The sequence below is a fragment of the Fusarium subglutinans genome (assembly GCF_013396075.1).
Source record: "Fusarium subglutinans strain NRRL 66333 chromosome Unknown NRRL66333_c0000013, whole genome shotgun sequence".
NCBI lineage: Eukaryota > Fungi > Ascomycota > Sordariomycetes > Hypocreales > Nectriaceae > Fusarium > Fusarium subglutinans.
Window position 1 is genome coordinate 17,503 of NW_023502076.1, and position 21,001 is coordinate 38,503.

The window sequence follows — 21,001 nt, forward strand, 5'->3', positions numbered from 1 at the left end:
ATCAATATCAAAGTCTGCTAGCTGGTCAAATAACCACATACGTTGAGCCACAGCACTACAAAACAAGACGGTTATTGAGATTATCATCATTTCTTAAGTAGAGTTGTCGTGGAGAATACCCAGTGACGCCTGCAGACATGTCTATAAACCAAACCCCTTTTCCCATATCTTACACTAGTATAAAATACAAAAATGCCCAATTGAAGTACAAGTCATACACATCCCATCCGTCATAGGTATCTGGTCTTGTTATTACATTTTCACCACTTTCCCGAAGTGCCTTTCATCACTTAGAATGAAGAGCGTTCGCCATAGCCTCCTGAGCGGCCACCAGAGCTTCGGTCACCGCGGCCACCACCGTAGCCTCCTGAACGGTTGCCACCGTAACCTCCTGAGCGGCTGCCGCCAAAGCCTCCTGAGCGACCACCGCTTGAGCCTCCGCGGCCAAAACCACCAGATCTACCTCGTCCGTAGTCATCCCGGCGGACATTGCTTGCCATGGAATCAAAGGGATCACTGCTTTCTCGGCGTGAATATCCATCGGATCGATCACCGAACCGTCCGCCAGATCGATCACCAAATCGCTGGCCGCCTTCCGAAAAGTTCATGCCTGGCGTATTGGCTAATCCCAGCCTCTGAGCCCACCCGTGGGAAACAGACGGTGGCTTGTCCCATCCCCAGCCAACACGTGTCCATTCGTTGACCTCTTCGGCCATCCCCGCCTTGTCAGTGGCCATGCCGAACATGGACATATAGGCTGTAGCGAGAAGTGGACGAGGCAGAGCACCAAAAAGAGCCTTGGTCTTCTCATGGTGGGGAGTAGTCTCACCTCCAGCCACATCAGTCTCAGCGCTGCTGAGAGAGCTGTTCTGTTGAATGGGGAGACCCTGAAGCATCTTTCGAGCGCTACGGACGGAAGAGTTGGGAATGATCAACCAGCCTTGGCCCTCCTTGTTCTGTCGACCAGTTCGTCCAAGTCGGTGAATGTAAGACTCACGTTCCCGGGGAGTGTCGATCTGGATGACGTGTGTCACATTAGGGAAATCCATTCCTCTAGCTGTGACATCAGAAGAAAGAAGGACACCGGATCTGGCCTCGCGGAATCTATCGGCAGCTCTTTGGCGTTGTTGTTGACTCAGCTTTGACTGCATGACATAGGAAGAGAAATAAAGGCTGCCATCGTTCTTGGCATTCTGGCGTTGCTGGTAAAACAGCTCGCCAGCCAGCTCAACCAAAGCAGTGGTATTGAAGTAGACAATGGCCTTCAAGGGCATGGCACCAGGGGTTTCCCTGATCTTTGCGGCTTCACGCTCCAGAAGCTCAAAAAGGGAGGGGAAGACCTGAGACCAACCGGAGACGGGAACGATATGTTGAGGAACCTTGTCGTGGGTAAGAGACTCGTTCTCGGGGATGGTCTGGACAAACTCGAAGTCGTTGGCTCTGACCATGTTGCGGGCCAGGCGGATAACACTGTCGGGAATTGTGGCAGAAACGAGCATGGTCTGGCGAACCTTCTCCTCAGGTTTGGGGAGGCACTTGATGATTTCGTTGAGCTCTCTCTCGAAGCCGACATCGAGCATTCGGTCGGCCTCATCCAAGACCAGAGCAGCCAGGTTGGGGGCATCAATGCCGCTGCTGGTGTCTTGGAGAAGGTCGTTCAGACGACCAGGAGTAGCGACAAGAAGATGGCAACCCTGTCGTCGAGTCTGGTGAAGCATGCCGCGCTTGTCAGTGCCACCAACAGCACACTGAACGACAAGACCAGTGTTGGCAACCAATCGGCGAGCCTCAGCGGCGATTTGCTCGGCCAGCTCTCGTGTGGGAGAGAGAATAACTCCACGGATATCATCAGATCGGGCTTGACGTCTAGCGGTCCTGTCGGCGAGTGTGCTGTCTTCCTCGATCATTCTTTGAAGGACAGGAAGAAGGAATGCAAGAGTCTTTCCGGTACCAGTCTTGGCCTGAGCAACGCTGATTAAATGTTAGTTAATGTACAATATTTTTTACTTTGATATGAAAAGAGCTCACATGTCAGTTCCCTTGAGGGCAGGCTGGATGGTCTTGGCCTGAACAGGTGTCATGGTATCGTATTTCATGTCGTTGAGAATGGGTTTGAGAAGATTGGGGTGAACGCCCTGGAGATCGGCAAAGCGAACTTGAGGCTCAGCTTCAGCTGAAGGAGCAGACTCAGACTCATTTTGCTCAGCAGCAGCCTCGGTGCTGTAAGCGCGTGTGATGGAAGAAATTCGGGTGATGGCAGCGATAGAAGAGTGGCTTGTCAAAACCTGACGGCGAACAGCAGGCAAAGCAGTTCGAGTCTGTGTGAAGAGGGCAGCTGTAGCGGCCGATCTGGCCTGAGTGGCACAGCGCCTAAGGCTGGATCGAAACATGATGCCAGGTATTAAAGACAAGAATTGACGCTGAGATTTCGGTTCTGCGATTGATAGAAACCACAAACCCAGAAGTAAGAATTGGAGGAGGAGAAAAAAAGAGGATGATGGTATGAGAGAAGGTTAAGTTGAATGAAGATTGGCGGGCGTCCAAGGGTCGCGCGCCGCTACTTTTGGGAAAAATGAAATTTTTACAGCGCTACCTTATCTTATCGTCTAATTGGCAGCGAGGCTCTACCCTGATTGGGTTAGATTCCGTGTCTGTCACGTGCCCCGCCGGAGGTCTGCACCGGACCAGAGGCGAAAAGGCCTGTAAGGGTCCTGGAGCATTGCCACTAGCTCAGCATTGAAGATGGAAGAAAATCCCCGAGTGTGAACTGTAGAGAGTGGTCTCGTGCAATTTCATTACCTTTGCCATGTAAATGCCTGTATCAAAACAAAACTCCGCTAACCAATGATCACCCTTCTATCTCTATTTCTAAATCTTCAATCATAACTCCCTCTGATGCAACTTCCCTCCAGCAGCTTCTAGGCTCTAGGTAGGTAGTTACCTACCTAGCCACTCATCTTTGGTTTCGACCCCACCATCGAAAGACCCTCCCCGAGTCCATCCGAGATACCCTGAGTTACACCATCAACAGTCCAAACAAACACTTCTAATAGAGCCTGAGCAACTTTGCCATCGTTTATCTGCCCGATTGCTTCAGTCAGCGAAGCGCTTTGCTTGCCAATTGAGTTGACCAAGTCCACGCCGTGACCTACGACTTTCTCGGAGATCTTGTACTTGCGCTCCAGTCGAGCTGCGCATCTAACGAGTAATAGCAGATATGGCATAAGGAAGCTGAGGAAGAAGATGAGATTGACAACTGTCATTTGGACTCCGCGGTGAATTATTGAACGGGGTTGACCGGGGCGAACACGTTGCGACACGGGTTCTGCTCGAGCTAGAGCCATATCAGACAAGTTGACCTGCTCTGGCAATGCGCATTGTATTCTTCTGAGCTCGCCTTCGTCAAGTTCTTGCGGGAGAGCTTTGAGGAGATATGTCACCCCGTCAACAAAGGCTTTCCGCTCAAAGGCAACATCTTCTTCTGCTACAGCAGCTTTGCCTCCATCTATAGAGATGTTGACGAGATTTGTTCCTATTGGACAATGTCAGCACATAACACTGGCTATTTCTTGGTCTTTAAAGTTGCTTACCCTGTCGTGCAAACTTCCAATGCACGCCAGACGCCGCTCGCATAACCGGTTCATCCTCTGGCGCTTCCGAATAAAGGACTCGACTCATCGGCTGAGGATTCAAGTCTCGTGACTCTACAAATCCACCTGAGTGCTTAACCATGTCCGTCTGGAGTGGCTGGGCCATTGTAGCCGAGACATCAGCTTCTGAAAGAGGCCGAGGTTTCGTTTGTGGCCCAGATATTGTCACACCCGGACGTAGAGTGTGAAAACTGATACTCCGTCTGAGAAAACGAATTGGCCCGGGGAGCGAGTTTGGAAGCATGGAGACGACGTTGAAGATCCTGCTTTCGGTGATTTGATCGACTTTGATCTCGTCCAGAGATGGCGCAAATGATCGGAGATGAGACGCCATGTTCCAAGAGCTGCAAGCTAAAGGATGAATGAGGTCGGCCTCGGGAGAGTGGAAGTGAGAAAACAGTAAGTAGAATGTTGTCAGGTCAAGGTAACTCGGGGATGAAGTGAGGCTTAGGTCTAATCAGTCATGATGGGAATGTGGCAGTATGGTTTGACTTTTAAGTAAAGGGACCTCCTCATAAAGACCTCATGACAAAACCATCAGATGAGAGGAGCCGAAAGGAAAAGAGAAGAGCAAGTCCTATATCATGAAACAACCGCATCAAATAGAATCTTGCACGAGGTCTCGCCTCGCCTCGCCTACAGTTCCTTATCATTTTTTTCTGGGTCCTAACTATTCCGTCGTCGTGCTTCTGACATGTGAAAACGGTTAACTAAAAATTTGTTGAGACCATGCATGGCTTTTTTTTTGCATCTGTAGATAAGGTTGATCTTCCAATAACGTCTCGTTTCTTGGTGGGGAATTATCATGAGCAAAAGTCAACTTTGTTTACCTTATGTTTTCCTTGGAGAGGTTGGACAGCCACTATTAATAACCCCACTACCTACCAACACCGTATTCATGAGCATCCACCGTCACAAGCAATTGAACTTCCTCGGAGCCACAAACATATAATGCTTCTCATTCGGATAATTCAACGTGCAAACGCCCCAGAAATGTATTCCATGCATGAGATAATATACGTCTTGCTTGACTAAACGCTCGTTCATCTCTTCCTCGGTAGCCTTGATACCTACTTAGACAGGCAAACACCCTATTCCATTTCGCCATGCGCCAAACCAGAAACCATCCATTGTCAAAATGCAATCTCATCTATCACAAATGCGCTCAATCTGCTGCATCCGATGACCATATGCAAGCTAGTAAACTCGACCAGAGTCAATCAATCGCTCCCGTTTTTCCCGTTTCGTTAATGTAGCCATGCTGCCGCTTCTTAAGCTTAACCCCCCTGAACACCCAATTGACTTCATCAAGTATCCGTATCATATGCATATGCCATTACATCATATCTTTGCTCAGTTCGTAAGACCAGCCTCCCTCACGTCTGAGCTTGTCTCTGGCTGCCAGGTTCTTTCGGATGTCCTCCTCCGTAAGACGATCAGTGCCGCTCCAGTTGGCACTGGATGTTCGGGCGCGGAACTTGTGGTGTCGGTCTTTACTCTTGTCGAACACCTCCTCCATGTTCAAGGGCGCAGGAGGCCCGAAAATTGACGCAGGGTCAATATCTTCCTGTCTAAAGAGGGCATCCCGAATGTATGGGGAGTTAGCCCATGCTGCAACTGTACCCGCTTGTGGTTCATCATCGTCCTCGTCCTCATCGTCTGTCTGGATCTCAGGAAGCTCAATGGCCTCACCATTCTGGAACCGCGGTGATGATCTTGGTACAGACTTGGCTGCAGACTTCATTCCATTGACAGGACCGGGACGTCCTGGTGTCTTGTAAGAAGGTCCCGCCGGGTTGGGGTTCGGGGCGAAAGGAATAGTTCCTTTGTGAATCTGAGCCATGTCCATAGGGTTGCCTCCCTTCATTTGACTCTGAGGAACGCCAGTCTTGAACAGGTTCTGTGCACTAGCCTGGGAAACATAGCCACTCGTAAGAGTCTTCGTCTGCAGATCCTGGTACTTGTTAACCTTTGTTGAAATACAAGAAACACTTTGATTGCTCACCCTCTTAAGAGCGCTGGATGGACGAACTGGAGGTCCCTTGATATTAGGAGGCTGCTCCATATCAAGCTCATCAGCGTAGTCATCGCTCGTTCGACGACGCTTGGCATCCTTTGCCTGGTATTGAGGCCCACGTGCAGGTGGAGGTCTTGAAGGTCCATCCTCATTAGCATCTCGAAGGGGCCTCTTGGGGCCAGATTTAGAACCATTCGTCAAGTTAGCATTGACGGGTCGTCCCATGTCATCTTGTGATCTGAAGATGCCAGAGTTCATACGAGAAGGAGGACGAGGTGGCCCTTCTCGCTGCACCGAAGCAGACTTGTCCTGTTGTAGGCTGTACTGAGGTGGACCATTTGGCTGTGATCGAACAGCTGGGGGCGGCGCAGGGGTCTTCTTGGCTTTCTCAATGATTGCCAGGCGGTCTTGAGCTGCTTGGCGCTGAGCATTCTTCTCACGCTTTTGTCGTTCTTCCTCTTGGCGACGGATGGCTTCTTGCTTCTTCTTGTCGTCTTTCAACGCTGCGCGATCACGCTCAACCTTGGCCTTCTTCTGTGCAGCCAAATCGAGAGCTCTAGGCCGCCCATTGGATCCGGTGGAAGCACCAAAGTTTGGTGCGGGTTGCTTGGGCTGCGTAGAGGCCTTGCTTGCCTTGCTGATTGTTTGAGGAGGTTGAGAGCTTGTCGAAGCACCGAAGTCCTGATACCCACTAGCCACAGAGTTGCCAGGATGTAATTGTGAGCCAGTGTTGACCTTGATGTGAACAGTAGGCGCCGCCTTAGTCTTTGCCGCTGGCTCTCGGCCTGGCTTCGCAATTCGCCTCATTTCCTTGGGGCGAGATAGCTGGCCGGGAATGGCGGATCTGTGAGCAGAAGGAGGGGGTACCGAAGCAGGTGCATCGCCCATATCAAGCTCCTGGTCAGCGGCCTTGGCCTCTGTCTCCTCCTGAGGCTTTGCCCTTCGCGGGCTGGTTCGGGTTGGCTTAGGCGTAGCCTTGGGAGCAGGTGTTTCAACCTCTTTCCTGGCAGCGACCTGCTTTTCCATGTTGGCAAGCTTCTCCTGTTCTTTGCTGAAAACTCGGGCCTTTTCCCTTTCCTTTTCGCGCTCCTTCTCCAATTTCTCCATCTGCTCAGCTTGGACTCTAGCCTCTTTCTCCCTTCGTTTCTCCTCCTTCTCCCGTTCCACTGAAGCTCTTGTGCGCTTAGCAACTGGTCGAGGTGCATTTGACTGCTGATTGGTAACAGTATCGCCACTCCTATGGGAGTCAATGCTTGCCTTAGGGACGATTGAATCCAAAGAAGGATCAGGGAAAGTTCCAAGCTGAGCTCGAGATGGCGAGAGCAGGGATGATTTGCCTTCAGCGCTCAGAGCTGCGCTGCTGGCGATCAGGCCCTTAGAAGTGCTGAGAATGGATGACATCTTATTCTTGAGATGCTTCAGAGGACTGTCACGGAAGAGCCTCGTGGGAGACTTTAAGGGGGATGGGGAAGAAGGCGCAACAGCAGTGGCTGGTCTCACAGAAGCGTTTGTTACTGATATCGTCTTCTTCAATGGGCTTCCCTCCTCTGGATCCGAGGCTGGGATAAGTGGAACAGCAGGCACCGATACAGACTTGGAGTGTCCAAGGTATGCAGGTCGCTGAGGCTTGTTGGCACGAGCTGGTGATCGAATACTATCACGGTCTTCATCCAGGTCAAAAGATCCAAGAGTCTTCTTGCCGTGAATTCCTTCCATCACGTCGGCAGTTCGGCTCTTAGAAAGTGACGGCCTTGTGGGTGTAGGAGCAGTGACAGGCTGTTGGGTAGTGGGAGGGACAATCCAGTCGTCGTCATCGTCTTCGGGGAAAGCACCTGGTGTTGTTGTGGTCTCCAGCTTCCTGGGCGATGATGATTTAGGTTCAGGTACTGACTGAGATACAGTTTGTGGCTGCTGAGAGTTGGTAATGCTGTGAATTGACTTCGAGGGTCGACTTCCATTTGGCTGCGATTTACCGAGTACACTAATCCGGTCTTGTAGCATCTGGGTGTACGTCTTGTTGTGGTGGATGGCAACCTCCTCAGCGTTCTTAGGCTGTTGTGGCACTGTGGGGAAATCATCAACGTCCATCTCGTCTTGATCCGACTCGTCTGATGCACTCTGTTCTGCGTGGCTTGCCAGGCTTTTCCCTCTCGTGTTTCTCCCCAAGTAACTCGTCCTCTTAGGATCGACATGACTTGTTCGAGAAGCTCTAGCACCAATACTCTTACCTGCTGTGAGAGGCTCACGAGCAGGGAGAGAAGGGAACTGCAAGCTGTTGCGGAAACCCGGACGGACGGGACTAGGGCTGTGGCGATCAGATTGAGACTGTGCATCATCCTGGACAGCGTTCTCGTCCTCCTGAGGCTCGGCCTGAGCTTCTTCCATGTCAACGTCAGTTGTCGCTTGTTGTGTCTTGATCGGCGAAGAAGTCTTGATAGGGTCCTTGGCAAGAGATGTCCGCGAGGGGCTAGGCTGAGAGAAAGCGATGGCTTCATCCAAGGCAACGGGGTCAATACTTGAGGTATCTTCGTCCTCCAGGGGATCAAAGCTGGGAGGGTTGACATCTTGACTTCCGAAATAACCAGAGTCGCCCTGCGTTGCCGGTTGAGATTTGGCTGGTGGAACTGGTTCCGATGCTTCTTCGAGGGTCATGTGGGCGTCCTGGTCGGAGTGAATGGCTTGGGCGTCATCTGAAGGCTGTTCTGGCGCGTCTTCGACCGGTCCATCAGAGGTAGGAGGCGCTGTCTTTGGCGATGGGGCGTGTCTTCTGGGCGAAGAAGACTTTGCTTGGTTCACAAGCTCTCTTTGGGGAGACTGAAGAAGAAGATGCTGCGCAAATCGGTTTGCTGAGCTCGATGGTGTGCCTCCAAAGACATTGGACAAGGGCTTCGAAGTGTTAATATTTGTTGTTTTTTGGGCATTCGACGGCTAAGCTTACCACTCTCGGCTCTGTGATCAATTTCCGTGCTGTTCGAGGTGTCTTGCCACGAAGTCTTCCGGGTGTTTTGAATGTTTCGGCGATATTTCTACCAAGCCGCCAGTCAGTACATCGCGTCAAAACAAGGATCAAGACGCGTACGTTTCGTTCTCGTTGAAGATATTGGCCATGTGCTCATTGAGCCATGAGAACTCATTGTGAGCCGCGTATGTGAACTCGTCTACCTCAACATCAACTATCTGAAGGGCAGAAGCGCGCTCATCAGCGACCCAAGCAGCTGAGCCAGTTGGAATGCGCGGTCCTCGCATGGCCGCCATTGCGTCGGTTGAAAAGGGGCGCGTGTGGAGGTGATTGGAGTTGCTTATCAACTATTGTTCGCGAGATCTTGATTATGTACTCATCGGGTTGGAAGGTCGAGATGAAGTCGAAAAGTTTAGTGTGTTTGAAAGTTGTGAACTTGAAGAGCGAGAGGAGCTAGGTCTCAATAACAAAGAGGGATGTTTACCCGTATGCCGAATTCAGACTAGCGTTGATGGATATCCCAGCTCGGAAGTGGGGCTCACTCAAGCTTCTGTTCACGGCCAGTGAACCATGAGGATGTATTTCTTATGAAACAGAGGCATGTAAACAGAGTATCATAGCCTTCAATGAGTCAATTAATGGCATGATTAGGCCTCTATTCGCTTATAGGTTCTATAGAACGAAATTGTAACTCAATCTGAGCTACAAGGTTATGACCGTTGTGCCGAAGCTAAACTCCAAGTACCTTTCTTAACGCCCTGTCAATTTAATGATATCAACCAACACGTGCTGATAACGCCTTATCGGTCGCAACTCTCTTGTTTACTTTCGCGTTCCCCTCCCCTTCCTTTGGATGCGGAGCGACGAAACATAGCAAAATATTCAACAAAGTCGCGGACTCAACCTCGCCCAACATGAGGGTTATTGAAGTAATTATTGACGTAAGAATTTGATTTACACTATTCTCTGCTATATATATTCTGACTTTTCTTTTTTTTCCTTTACAGGGCTTCAAGTCTTATGCCGTGCGTACCGTGATCTCAGGATGGTAAGCCAACTATCAAAACATTCGAGGAACCATAACCAACATATACAGGGACGAGAGTTTCAATTCGATCACCGGGCTCAACGGCAGTGGAAAGTCAAACATCCTCGATGCGATATGTTTCGTTCTCGGAATTACAAACATGTCAACGGTTCGAGCGCAAAACCTACAGGTCGGTCACCGCCGATTCGACCACCCTCAGCACATACTGACGACAACCACAGGACCTGATATATAAGCGCGGTCAAGCTGGTGTCACAAAAGCCAGCGTCACAATTGTTTTCGACAATCGAGAAACCAAGAAGTCGCCGATCGGTTTCGAAGAATATGCCACCATTAGCGTTACACGACAGATCGTTCTTGGGGGAACTTCCAAGTACCTCATCAACGGCCACCGCGCTCAACAACAGACAGTCCAAAATCTATTCCAGTCGGTGCAGCTCAACATCAACAGCCCCAACTTCCTCATTATGCAGGGTCGCATCACAAAAGTCCTCAACATGAAGGCTGTAGAGATCTTGGCCATGATAGAGGAAGCTGCCGGAACTAGAATGTTCGAGGATCGTCGAGACAAGGCGCTCAAGACAATGGCCAAGAAGGAAACCAAACTAGTCGAGCTTCGAGAGCTTCTCAAGGACGAGATTGAGCCCAAGTTGGAGAAGCTTCGAACTGAAAAGCGTGCTTTTCTCGACTTCCAACAGACTCAAAATGACCTAGAGAGACTGACTCGAGTGGTTGTTGCGTACGATTATCTGCGCTACCAAGACTCTCTTAGCCAATCAGCGGCAGATCTCGAAGGGAAGAAGCAGAGGCGGCGCGATCTGGAGGAGTCAGCAGCTCGTCTGAAGAGTGAAATTTCTCATCTTGAAGAAGATGTCAAGAAGGTGCGAGCTCAACGAGACAAGGAGCTTCGAAAAGGAGGCAAGGCTTCAGCACTAGAGGAGGCAGCCAAGAAGCACTCGAATGAGCTCGTGCGACTAGCCACTATTCTTGATCTGAAGAAGTCCAGTTTGGCAGAGGAAGAAGAAAAGAAGGTGGCTGTTGAGAAGACAGTCTCAGAGTTAGAAGCCACCCTACAAGAGAAGACGACCGCTTTTGAAAACGCAAAGGCCCGATACGATGCCGCCAAGGAAGATCTAGAACAGCAAAACAAGGACGCCGAATCTAAGGAAGAACTCCTTCAAACTCTGCAGACAGGTGTGGCCTCCAAGGATGGCCAAGAGAACGGCTACCAGGGCCAACTCCAAGATGCAAAGAATCGTGCAACCACGGCGGCTACAGAACAAGAGCAAGCAAAGATCAAGATTGCGCATTTAGAAAAGCGTGTCAAGGAAGAGGAGCCTCGTGCGAAAAAGGCAAAGGAGCAGAACGCCGATCTTCTGCGCGATCTTGAAGGCTTGAAGACACAAGCCCAGAAGTTAGAGAAAGAACTTGGCCGTCTGGGTTTTGAACCTGGTCAGGAAGAGCAGATGTTCAAGAGGGAGTCTGAGTTGCAACAAACTGTTCGCAATCTAAGGCAAGAATCTGACAAGCTGAAGCGTCAAGTCGCCAACACAGAGTTCAACTACGCAGACCCAGTGCCCAACTTTGACCGTTCCAAGGTCAAGGGTCTTGTCGCCCAATTATTCTCTCTCGACAAGGAGCACACTCAGGCCGGCAATGCGTTGGAGATCTGCGCCGGAGGACGCCTATACAATGTCGTGGTTGATACTGAGGTCACAGGTACACAGCTGCTACAAAGGGGCAAGCTACGAAAGCGCGTCACCATCATTCCTCTCAACAAGATCGCTGCTTTCAAGGCTTCGGCACAAACCATTGCTACGGCTCAAAACATCGCACCTGGCAAAGTTGATCTGGCGCTGTCCTTAGTTGGCTATGATCATGAGGTGTCAGCAGCTATGGAGTATGTCTTTGGCAATACTCTGATCTGTGCTGATGCAGATACTGCTAAGAGGGTCACATTCGACCCGAACGTGCGCATGAGGAGTATCACTCTTGAAGGAGATGCGTACGATCCATCTGGTACACTATCTGGCGGAAGCTCACCAAACTCGAGCGGTGTTCTGGTCCTTCTCCAGAAGCTCAACGGGCTGACTCGTCAACTGAGCGAAGCCGAAGGTGCTTTGAGGGAGCTCCAAGCCCGCATATCTAAGGAGAAGGCCAAGCTGGACCAAGCTCGCAGAATCAAGCAAGACTTGGATCTCAAGAGCCATGAAATCAAACTCGCTGAGGAGCAGATCAGCGGCAACTCTTCATCTTCCATCATTCAGGAAGTTGCGAATATGAAGTCAACCATCCAGGAACTCAAAGAGAGCATATCCGAGGCCAAGACTCGACAAGCCAAGGCAACCGCCGATATAAAGACCATTGAGAAGGATATGAATGACTTTGACAACAACAAGGACGCCAAGCTCGTCGAACTGCAGAAGGCACTTGATAAGCTGCGAGCTGGCCTCGGTAAGAACGCTGCCGCCGTAAAGACTTTGCAAAAAGAACTGCAGGGGGCACAACTCGACGCTGAGCAAGCGGGTGTCGATTTATCTGCTGCTCGAGAACAGTTGCAAGAAGTCGAGATCGCCATCAAGGCCCAACAGAAAGACATTGAAGACCTGACAAAGCAAAAGGCTGAACTTCAGGAAACGCACGACGAGGTTCAGGCTCAGCTTGATGATGAACGCGCCAAGCTGCATCAATTCGACGACGAGCTTCGAGCTTTGGAAGATGCCACTCGCTCCAAAAACTCACGAATTGCTGAGGAGAGTCTCGAAATGCAGAAGCTCGGTCATCTTGTGGAGAAGTTCCATAAAGAGCAACAAGGTGCTGCCGATAAGGTTGCACGACTAGAGAAGGAGTTCGACTGGATTGCAGATGAAAAGGACAAGTTTGGTCGCAGCGGAACTCCATATGACTTCAAGAACCACAACATTGGAGAGTGCAAGTCAACATTACACAACTTGACTGAGCGCTTCCAAGGCATGAAGAAGAAGATCAACCCCAAGGTCATGAACATGATCGACAGTGTTGAGAAGAAGGAAGTGTCGCTCAAGCACATGATCAAGACTGTCATCAGGGACAAGCGTAAGATCGAAGAGACGATCGTCAGCCTGGATGACTACAAGAAGAAGGCCCTCCACGAGACATGGGAGAAGGTCAACGGTGACTTTGGTAACATCTTCTCTGAGTTGCTTCCCGGAGGCAGCTTTGCCAAGCTTGATCCTCCCGAGGGCAAGACTATTAGCGATGGTCTTGAAGTTAAGGTCTGTCTTGGTAAAGTGTGGAAGCAGAGTTTAACGGAACTGAGTGGTGGACAAAGGTATACAATGCAATCCCTGACTATTCCTGACATTCGAAGGCTAATGCTCCGACGTTTAGATCTCTGGTCGCTCTGTCTCTCATCATGGCTCTGCTCCAGTTCAAGCCTGCCCCTATGTACATTCTTGACGAGGTTGATGCTGCGCTGGATCTCTCACATACCCAGAACATCGGTCGTCTCATCAAGACCCGATTCAAGGGCTCGCAGTTCATCGTCGTCAGTCTGAAAGACGGCATGTTCCAGAACGCGAACCGTATTTTCCGCACTCGCTTCAGTGAAGGTACCAGTATGGTGCAAGCTCTCACGCCGGCGGATTTGAAGTAATGATGTTGACGGCAACTGGGAAATGTCTGGAATGAGTGTATGACAGGGACTAGACCGGGTTTTGTACATGAGGCGTCGGGCTGGATGGGGAGGTATGATGTATTTTAGGCATTGGGATACCATGTGATACCGTTTGATTCAGCAACGTTAAGGCATGGCCTACAATTTATTGATTGCTTTGAAAGTGCTTCATTGTTCACGAAATAAGAAAATAAGTTGAACGCGTGATATCGTTGTGAATATGAATTTGATTTGTGCCTCCTCGAATGGCGTTGCATGGCGGGTAACTTTCTCTCCATGAACATAGAACACGCTGCACACAACAGATTATGAACAATGCCATTGATTTTATCGATGGGTTGACCAAGTTGGTCCAGACCTCTCCTCTATAGTTGGTCTACCCTGAAGATCGCGATTTGCTGCTTAGCTCCAAGATACCGAGCCAGCTCAGTAGGGAGTTCAACATCCATGTTAAGTCCCATAGTATTTGCCCCTCCGTTGGTGACTTCAGCGAAGGAATAACCTCTTGCTCGAATTTCTTCCTCGTTCGGGTATGACACTGGCAACAAGAACTCCTTTTCAGGCCTGGCTTTCAAGCCGTGGCTAATTTTGGCTGCGGCTTGTTGCAAAATACCCTGTAGTCCTGAATCTGTCCAGGGGAACCTCAAGACAAGAAAGGAACCTTCGATATGGCCCAACAGACGGCTAGTCTTGTTTGAATCAGGAATCCAGAGGTCGACCTCAATACTGGCTAGCATCGGGAAGTGTTCGCGTGAGATGGCTTGCCAAACGTCTCTCTGACCATCTTCAGAGTCTCGTTGAGCAAGTGTATACAAACGATCAAACTCCGAGTGCTCGAATGACACACCGTCGCGCTCCAGCTCAATTCCACGACATGACTGAACAGGGAAAATACGCAGACTCGGTGCAACAGCCCGCTTCCCTTCCGACACTGCCCCGAGGAACCGGCGATCGGGCGATCTGCTCGGGCCGATGTTCATGTCTCGGAGGACCACGCCGGCCCGCGAGTGGGTCTGCCGGAGGACATCGCTGCAATCCACGGGAACGGGAGGGAAGAGGATCAAGACGGGGACGAGGAAAGCGACGAGGGTGACGGTGAGCAGTATGAGCGACACGGCGTCTAGGTTGCACACAAAGTGCTTAGTGGCAACCAATCCATCACGGATGCGTATACCTGAAAGCATAGTTGTCATATTGCTCAGCCGCTGGGCGAGGGCTGAATCGCGACCTGCAGCGGTAAGATAGCCCTGCAGGCGCGGGATCAAATCCGTCATTTGCGGTCGAGGTGAGGGAACTGCGCTAAACACTAGGGAGGGAGGCTTGAGTTGATTTGGGTTGAGTTGAGTTAACCTCAGAGATGCATATGCACTGCAAAGCGCCTCTCGCACAAGCTGCGCAATAGGGGGAAGCCAAGGATCTGAGGGCTGAGGTCGACGTTGACGTGCTAATCCGATATTGATCGGTCTCGTTCTTGAGTATTTGCAGATCTTTGTTTTTGTCGACCAAGTTATGGTGGCCTTTGCTGTATGTATGTATGTATGTACGTGAGCCCACACACTGTAGGGTCGACTAGTGATTTAGGTTTGTTTCGAGTTTTCATTTCCCTCAAGTGTCATGATAGGTCCAGGATGCTGAATCTCCAACTGCTCACTACTGTACCCCTTCGGCGGCCACGGGCCTCCAATTCATTGGAAACCCCTCCCAGAGCGCACCTATCGCGTCGTTTCGTTTTAAATTACGACCGAGATATTCAGACTTTCAAACTGATCCCCTTGCTTGAGCTCTATCATGGATGTCGCCATATAAAACTCTGCTAGGCCAGGTTGCCTCGTGCTGGACTGGAATGGTTAGGGTTGAAAACGTGAAAAGCTAGCAAGCAAACACCCATCACATCCACTCTTTTGTGCAAAGAGGCAGGGCCCTGTTCCCCTGTAAGTTGGGGACGCATTTTGACAACACGTCTTCTCCACAGGATCCGGAATGCGTAGCCTCTCAGCACAGCTGCTATGCGTTTTGTCGTCCCGCCTATCCGATGTACTTTGATATCATCGTACACATAGCATGAGTAATATGTACCGTTCTTCCAAGGATACAAGACATGCCTCCTCCCTGATCTGATAACGAAGGAGGAGGTGCTATTGTAAAGATGCCATGCTGTTTACAACGCCCCGCTGATCCTGGATTACGTGTCTCGGCCAACCAGAGAGATAGACAAATGTTTTCGTAGCACTTGTGTCCTGCAGCCTCCTCGGACGATCTGAGTTGGTCGGAGAGAAAGAAATACCGAGCAGGGTCACCAGCGGAACGGTTCAGCCGTTTCCCACCAACCTGTCAACGCCAGGGACCCTCTTGGACTGTCTTGGTCGTTGAACCTTGGTGCCACCAACAAGACACTTGACGGTAAATGTGTCAACTGCCAACGGTCTCACTTCAGCTATACTGGGGTAGAGGTATCGAATAAGAAGTCAGAATTACTCTGATCAACCCTGATGGAGAGCCCTCGTTTCTACGAGTCTATTGGCCAACATAAGCGCGCTGCTCTGGGAATTCATGCTATGTTTTGACTGCAACACTGTGCGCTGTCAAGCAGCGTAATGTTGTTGTTTTTGATCATCACAAGTAAGTCCCGGAGTTAACCAGGCAGATTGCTGAAGAGGTGGGTCAATTCCCGTCTGATCCTGGTGTTCCTCATGGCGGCTGCGACCACCAGAAAATCCTCGCTGCATTGATCGCCATGAGGCTGGTCGGAGATACTTCTGCTTTCATCCAGAGCCTCCATTCCTGGCTTCCCTGTCGTGCCGACACGCTGACTCGTAGTAAGAGTAAGCACAAATGGTTGCCATACTTGGCCCAGAAGAGTCACGAAGCTGTCAAGCAGGGATCAACAGGTAACTGCAACTGGCAAAAGAAATTGGTTGATTATACCATTTTGGCCTCATTCAGCCAGATCGAGTCTCAGCGTGTCAGAAGTGCGTCGACGCCTTTACGACATGTCTTGGGTATCAAAACAACGGTCATAAGCCCGTAGATCTTAGCCCAGGTCGGAACTCCATACCCATAGAGGAAGTTGTGAAATGCAGTGAGATAGAGGCACAACCATTTCCTTAGATAACCATATGGGACTGTTGGTAGCATGGTATACAGGCCTAGTTATCTCACTTTGCTCTACCACAAAAGCCTGAGAACAGATCGACGGATCTGAAGACAAAGCAAGCCGGAGACTCGGGTCCGCGCCCCACCGATTGACTTTCAGGCTGAAAAGCATGCCTTGCTGCAATTTCCACATCTTGCTGCAAGGGAAGTCCTGGGATCTTGAAGGATGAACGAAAATGAGGCTCGATATTGGCAGCGGTTCTGATCCATCTCCACCATACTCCGTACCCTCCCCGCAACCCCTCAATGGTCTAGCGGTGACGATAATGCAGACAAACTCCGCCAATGCCAATTTGCTGTGGTTGGGATAGCTATGCCCAACGCAAGCTCTCGTTCTTTTAATGATCCTGGATTCGGTACGTGAAACGGCTTTGAAACAGGTAAAACACCCAGGCGAAGACCTTTCGTGGACTCTGTGGAGATTTTATGCCTCAGCTGTATTGATACAACAGCAACAAAAGAACTCCAGGGATCTGTCTTTAGATAGTACCCTGGCTCCTTCTCGGACATTGCACTTCGCACGATGCTGCAACCATCTTTTGTTGTGATAGAAACTCTCCCACCCTATCAATATCCTACCAACTGTGAGAGAGCCCTTACTCCCTAGATATGGAGACCGCCAAGGAGTGCCGGTTGGTTTTGGTTTGAGTCCAATCCTGACGCGTTTATGGATACGAGGGATCAATTGATTGTAATCTGTAGTGTCGAGTTCTACACCCACTTCAGCAACTACAGACGCTGGCCGTGATAGTGTCGGTTTCGATCTATCAGATCACGGTTGCAGTAATGCTCTTGAAAAGCACTAATACCCCTAGCCAGAGTTACCCCGACGGACTATATGATCGTATCAGATCCAAGCACACTGCAGATTTAGTCCACGCCTTGTCGAGGAAGGATGAAAGAGAACGTTTGGAGAGAAGTGGAGGAATCATGAACAAGGATATAAATCTTCCGAAGCGCGCGCTGACCAAGAGCGCCAGCATATGCTCCTTCAGGCCTGAACACCTTTCGATCTGCATCCTGTTTCCAACACCTATGATACATAGATGTACCCGTCGAACCAACGGGTAGTCTTTGCTAGAGGAGATGGATCAGACAGTATGTTCTTTGATGCTTGGCAACTCGGCCAAAGCGGATCAATGTACTGCGGAATTTCGGTGACATGACCCAAGACAATTTGAGCATAAGTGGTGGGAGCTGAGTGAAATGGGCTGTATTCTTTGTGGGCCGGTTGTTGGTTGTCGCGTTTTGGCTAGACCAGGGCCAACACCGTAATCCTCCAAACTGGCAGCGTGTTTCCTCTCTACTGTACATACTCTGGCACAAATTGTCTAGGATTATGCCGGCCTTTTCATGAATCGAGGTATTTGTGCTTTTGAATAGTAAAGGGAACCTAAAGAATATAAGTATTCGGTATATGTAATTTCAAGTAGGTTAGTCTGCTCGACCCGATCACTCGGATTATTGGCTCGTGGCTTTGGCACGTTCCAGAAAATAACTAAGCTAGCTTGGCGGGAAGCTCCTGGTCTATCGTAACCAGGGCTCCTCCTCTTACCACTCACCATCTCGTTATAAGAGGATAGTTTCGTCTGTGCTCAGATACACATGGGCCTTAACGGCAGTGCTTGTTAACACCGACGAATGTCGGTGCCGGCTACGATAATCAAGGCGCTGAGGCTTTAGGAGCAACACCAATATCATCGCACAGGACTATGCAGCGTTATAGTACTGCATAATGTACATAACCTGCATGTGCAAGATGGAGCTTGCAGAGTTAGTCCTGGCTAGCTTGCATGGTATCACTAAGCACCACGTCTGCAAGCTTCATGCACTCAGGGTACCAAAATATGCAGCGTTGAACCAACTGGGTATGGTCAACTGTTGGATCATTTCAGGGCTGGTTTGGTCTCGAAACTGGTTTGGCGGAGTAGTCGGAGGTCCTATGTTAAAAACATAGGCTTGTATAATAGTAGATCGTTTCAGGACGATCAGTACTCGATCAGGCCTCTAGTAGAAGCATCGGAGGCTCATCTGTGGTTGTGCTATAGCAGTAGTATGGAAACCATCCTCAACTGATCCAAAGACTCTGATGGTATGATCTGGTTTGATGCAGGATGCAGAGCTGAAAACAGGGAATCAACGACGTGGATGTCTGAGATTTGCCACAAGCTCGCCCGCAGCTTGAGTCTCCAGGACGAATGTTCAACGTCCACCATACATCGTCATGATGTCGATGACAAGAGAAAATAAACTGTTGAGCCAGAGTCAACTCCTCACAGCCATGACCCACAGAGGCGTTCATTGCTGGGTTCGGCCACGCGACTACCCACACAAGCTGCCGGGAGCGGGACTTGATCCAAGCGTCAAGACATCATTAAGCGTTTCATTTGTTGCCAGTGGCTGGGACGGATCCGGTGGTTGTTGCTCCGCGGCGCCTTTGTCAAGGGTTTCATTGGGACATGAGTGCCCTCTCCCACAGTTGCACCCTTGTTGATGGTGCCCTATCAGATCGCCATGTGGAACCAGGGACTATGGCCGCATTTTTAATGCCAAGCCTGCCAATGACAGGTACAGGTCTGTAAGGATGAGGAAACACCTCAAGGCTGCTTTTCTGTGCGTAAGAAATGGTGAACAAGATAATAATGTCATCGAGTATCCGAATGACAGAGGTAAGTCGTGATGCACGAGTATAAACTGCGACATATGCTCTTGCAGATAATACTGAGGCATATCCTTGGGGAATTCTTTGGTCCAAACCAATGACTTTACTTCCATCCTGACAGTCCTGGGAGGTTGCATCACCGTTGATGATTGACCTTGTCCATGGGTGATCCCTGAAGTGCCTCCCGACAAGAACAACGTCAAAAGCACAGACACAGCCTTGAATGCCCCCCAAGGATTCTGTGCCATCATTTTGGTCGGCGTATCTCCTTATGTTTCAGGATTATAGAGGTTCGTACTGATTTGTTTGCAAGTTATGTCAGCCTCATTTCGCTGATTGTGCCAGGCTGTCCACTCACGTGGCTGACTGAGACTGAGACCATTATGTTTGGCCAGTAAAAAACCGAGCTGGAACGATCGACAGAGCGATATCGTTTTGTATGTAAGAAGATAGTCGTATATCTGGACTTGAACGTCTTGCTGAGCAACTTTTTCGAGTTTGAGTAGGGGTCAGAAGGAAGGCGAAAATTAGGACAAGGCTATTTCGCATTCTTTAGCTGCATTAGGTCAAGGTCAGATGGATGGACAAATACGGAGTACATACCTGCATGATGAATGAATACATCCAACCCTTTCCACCCATCACAGACTTTTTTTAACTGGAACATGGTAGCTCATCAAAGCCAGGGGAGCGGTTCCGACTGCAAAGAATTAAGGCCGACCCATCAGCTGCAAATGTCCGTCTGCGGCTTCGGCACTGTCCCAGTGTGGTAAAGCTTTAACGGCATTTCGTAGAGGTACGTAGGTACAGAGAAGAAACAAGACCCAGGAGATCGGGCGCATTCCAACCATTCCATGTCAAACAAAGCGGAGCTGGTTCGGGGGTATTCAAATCCTTGTCAGTCAATTATCTATGAAATACAAGATTTCGGGGGTAGAAACGAAAATGACCAAATGGGAGAAGAGTTTGTTGATGTAGGTAGGTACCTGAGGCCAAGTGAATGGAAAGAGAAAAGAAAGAATACCCATACCTATATGCTTAGGAAGGTAAGATTGGATCGGATTGGCAGGCATGAGCCCAACTGATGGATGAGGTGTAGGCAGGCACGCCTGTCATCGATGGAACTGGGGCGTGTTCCTTCCCTCCCGTCCCCTTTCACTCCATCCCTCCTAACAACTAAGGTAACTAAACTAATCCCATCCATCCATCCCAACCCATCCAGCATCTCCCCCCCCAAAACTCAAGCTCAGCCCACCCCGCGCTCCATTTGGCAATAACATCATCCATCTCGTTGACCCAATCTTTGTTATTCACCCCTGTCTCTCGATCACCGTCCTGACTAACCCTATTAAACGCGCCGTTCAAGGGCTATATGTCATCGTCAGCTCCAAACCTCATATCACAATTGTCGCCTTTACTCGACGCGTACTAGTTACCTTAGCTGTGGATTGGAAATCTGCCCCAGCCTTTACAAGCGCTCTCAGAGCCTTGTCTCTCTCCCACCAATAAGTCATATATGTTAAGAGAACTTCAACTGCCTCTATTATTAGCTGACCCAGCTCTACCGAAATCTTTCGAATTTGTGGAAACTCAATACCGTACGGATACCGGGACGCACACATCCACTTGAACCAGTTCTCCGTACAGTACCCTGCTCGTCTTACACTCACTCCTCCACATGTCTATCCACGTTTGTTTGTGCTCGAAAAGCTTTTCTTGACGGAACCCTTATTCTTCTCCGTGAGCTTCTGATACTGCCACCTCTGCTCAAAGTCAGCTCTTTGTGTCTTATTCCCAGTGCCAGAGTCACATTCCAGCCCGGGCCATCTACCCGTGGTTTGATGACCTGCTTGTCTG

At 49.9% G+C, this 21,001-nt stretch overlaps 5 protein-coding genes across 5 annotated transcripts; 1 reads left to right on the forward strand and 4 right to left on the reverse strand.

The window, feature by feature from the left end:
* Nucleotides 1-290: 290 nt before the first annotated feature.
* On the reverse strand, nucleotides 291-2,390 carry FSUBG_1708 (DEAD-like helicase; the record flags this gene model as incomplete). The annotated part of the gene is made up of 2 exons (XM_036679404.1): nucleotides 291-1,971; nucleotides 2,029-2,390. The coding sequence occupies 2 exons, from the start codon at nucleotides 2,388-2,390 to the stop codon at nucleotides 291-293; spliced, it is 2,043 nt and encodes a 680-aa protein (XP_036542745.1).
* Nucleotides 2,391-2,945: 555 nt separating this feature from the next.
* Nucleotides 2,946-3,984, reverse strand: FSUBG_1709 (uncharacterized protein; the record flags this gene model as incomplete). Its single annotated transcript, XM_036679405.1, has 2 exons — nucleotides 2,946-3,532; nucleotides 3,591-3,984. The coding sequence occupies 2 exons, from the start codon at nucleotides 3,982-3,984 to the stop codon at nucleotides 2,946-2,948; spliced, it is 981 nt and encodes a 326-aa protein (XP_036542746.1).
* Nucleotides 3,985-4,986: 1,002 nt separating this feature from the next.
* On the reverse strand, nucleotides 4,987-8,922 carry FSUBG_1710 (inner centromere related pic1; the record flags this gene model as incomplete). The annotated part of the gene is made up of 3 exons (XM_036679407.1): nucleotides 4,987-8,553; nucleotides 8,606-8,693; nucleotides 8,747-8,922. 3 exons carry the CDS (start codon nucleotides 8,920-8,922, stop codon nucleotides 4,987-4,989), a joined length of 3,831 nt encoding a protein of 1,276 aa, XP_036542747.1.
* A 618-nt stretch (nucleotides 8,923-9,540) lies between these two features.
* FSUBG_1711 (structural maintenance-chromosome 2) lies at nucleotides 9,541-13,308 on the forward strand (the record flags this gene model as incomplete). Its single annotated transcript, XM_036679408.1, has 5 exons — nucleotides 9,541-9,567; nucleotides 9,634-9,674; nucleotides 9,723-9,843; nucleotides 9,896-12,984; nucleotides 13,044-13,308. 5 exons carry the CDS (start codon nucleotides 9,541-9,543, stop codon nucleotides 13,306-13,308), a joined length of 3,543 nt encoding a protein of 1,180 aa, XP_036542748.1.
* Nucleotides 13,309-13,694: 386 nt separating this feature from the next.
* Nucleotides 13,695-14,603, reverse strand: FSUBG_1712 (mosc containing protein; the record flags this gene model as incomplete). The annotated part of the gene is made up of 1 exon (XM_036679409.1): nucleotides 13,695-14,603. The coding sequence occupies one exon, from the start codon at nucleotides 14,601-14,603 to the stop codon at nucleotides 13,695-13,697; it is 909 nt and encodes a 302-aa protein (XP_036542749.1).
* Nucleotides 14,604-21,001: the final 6,398 nt, after the last annotated feature.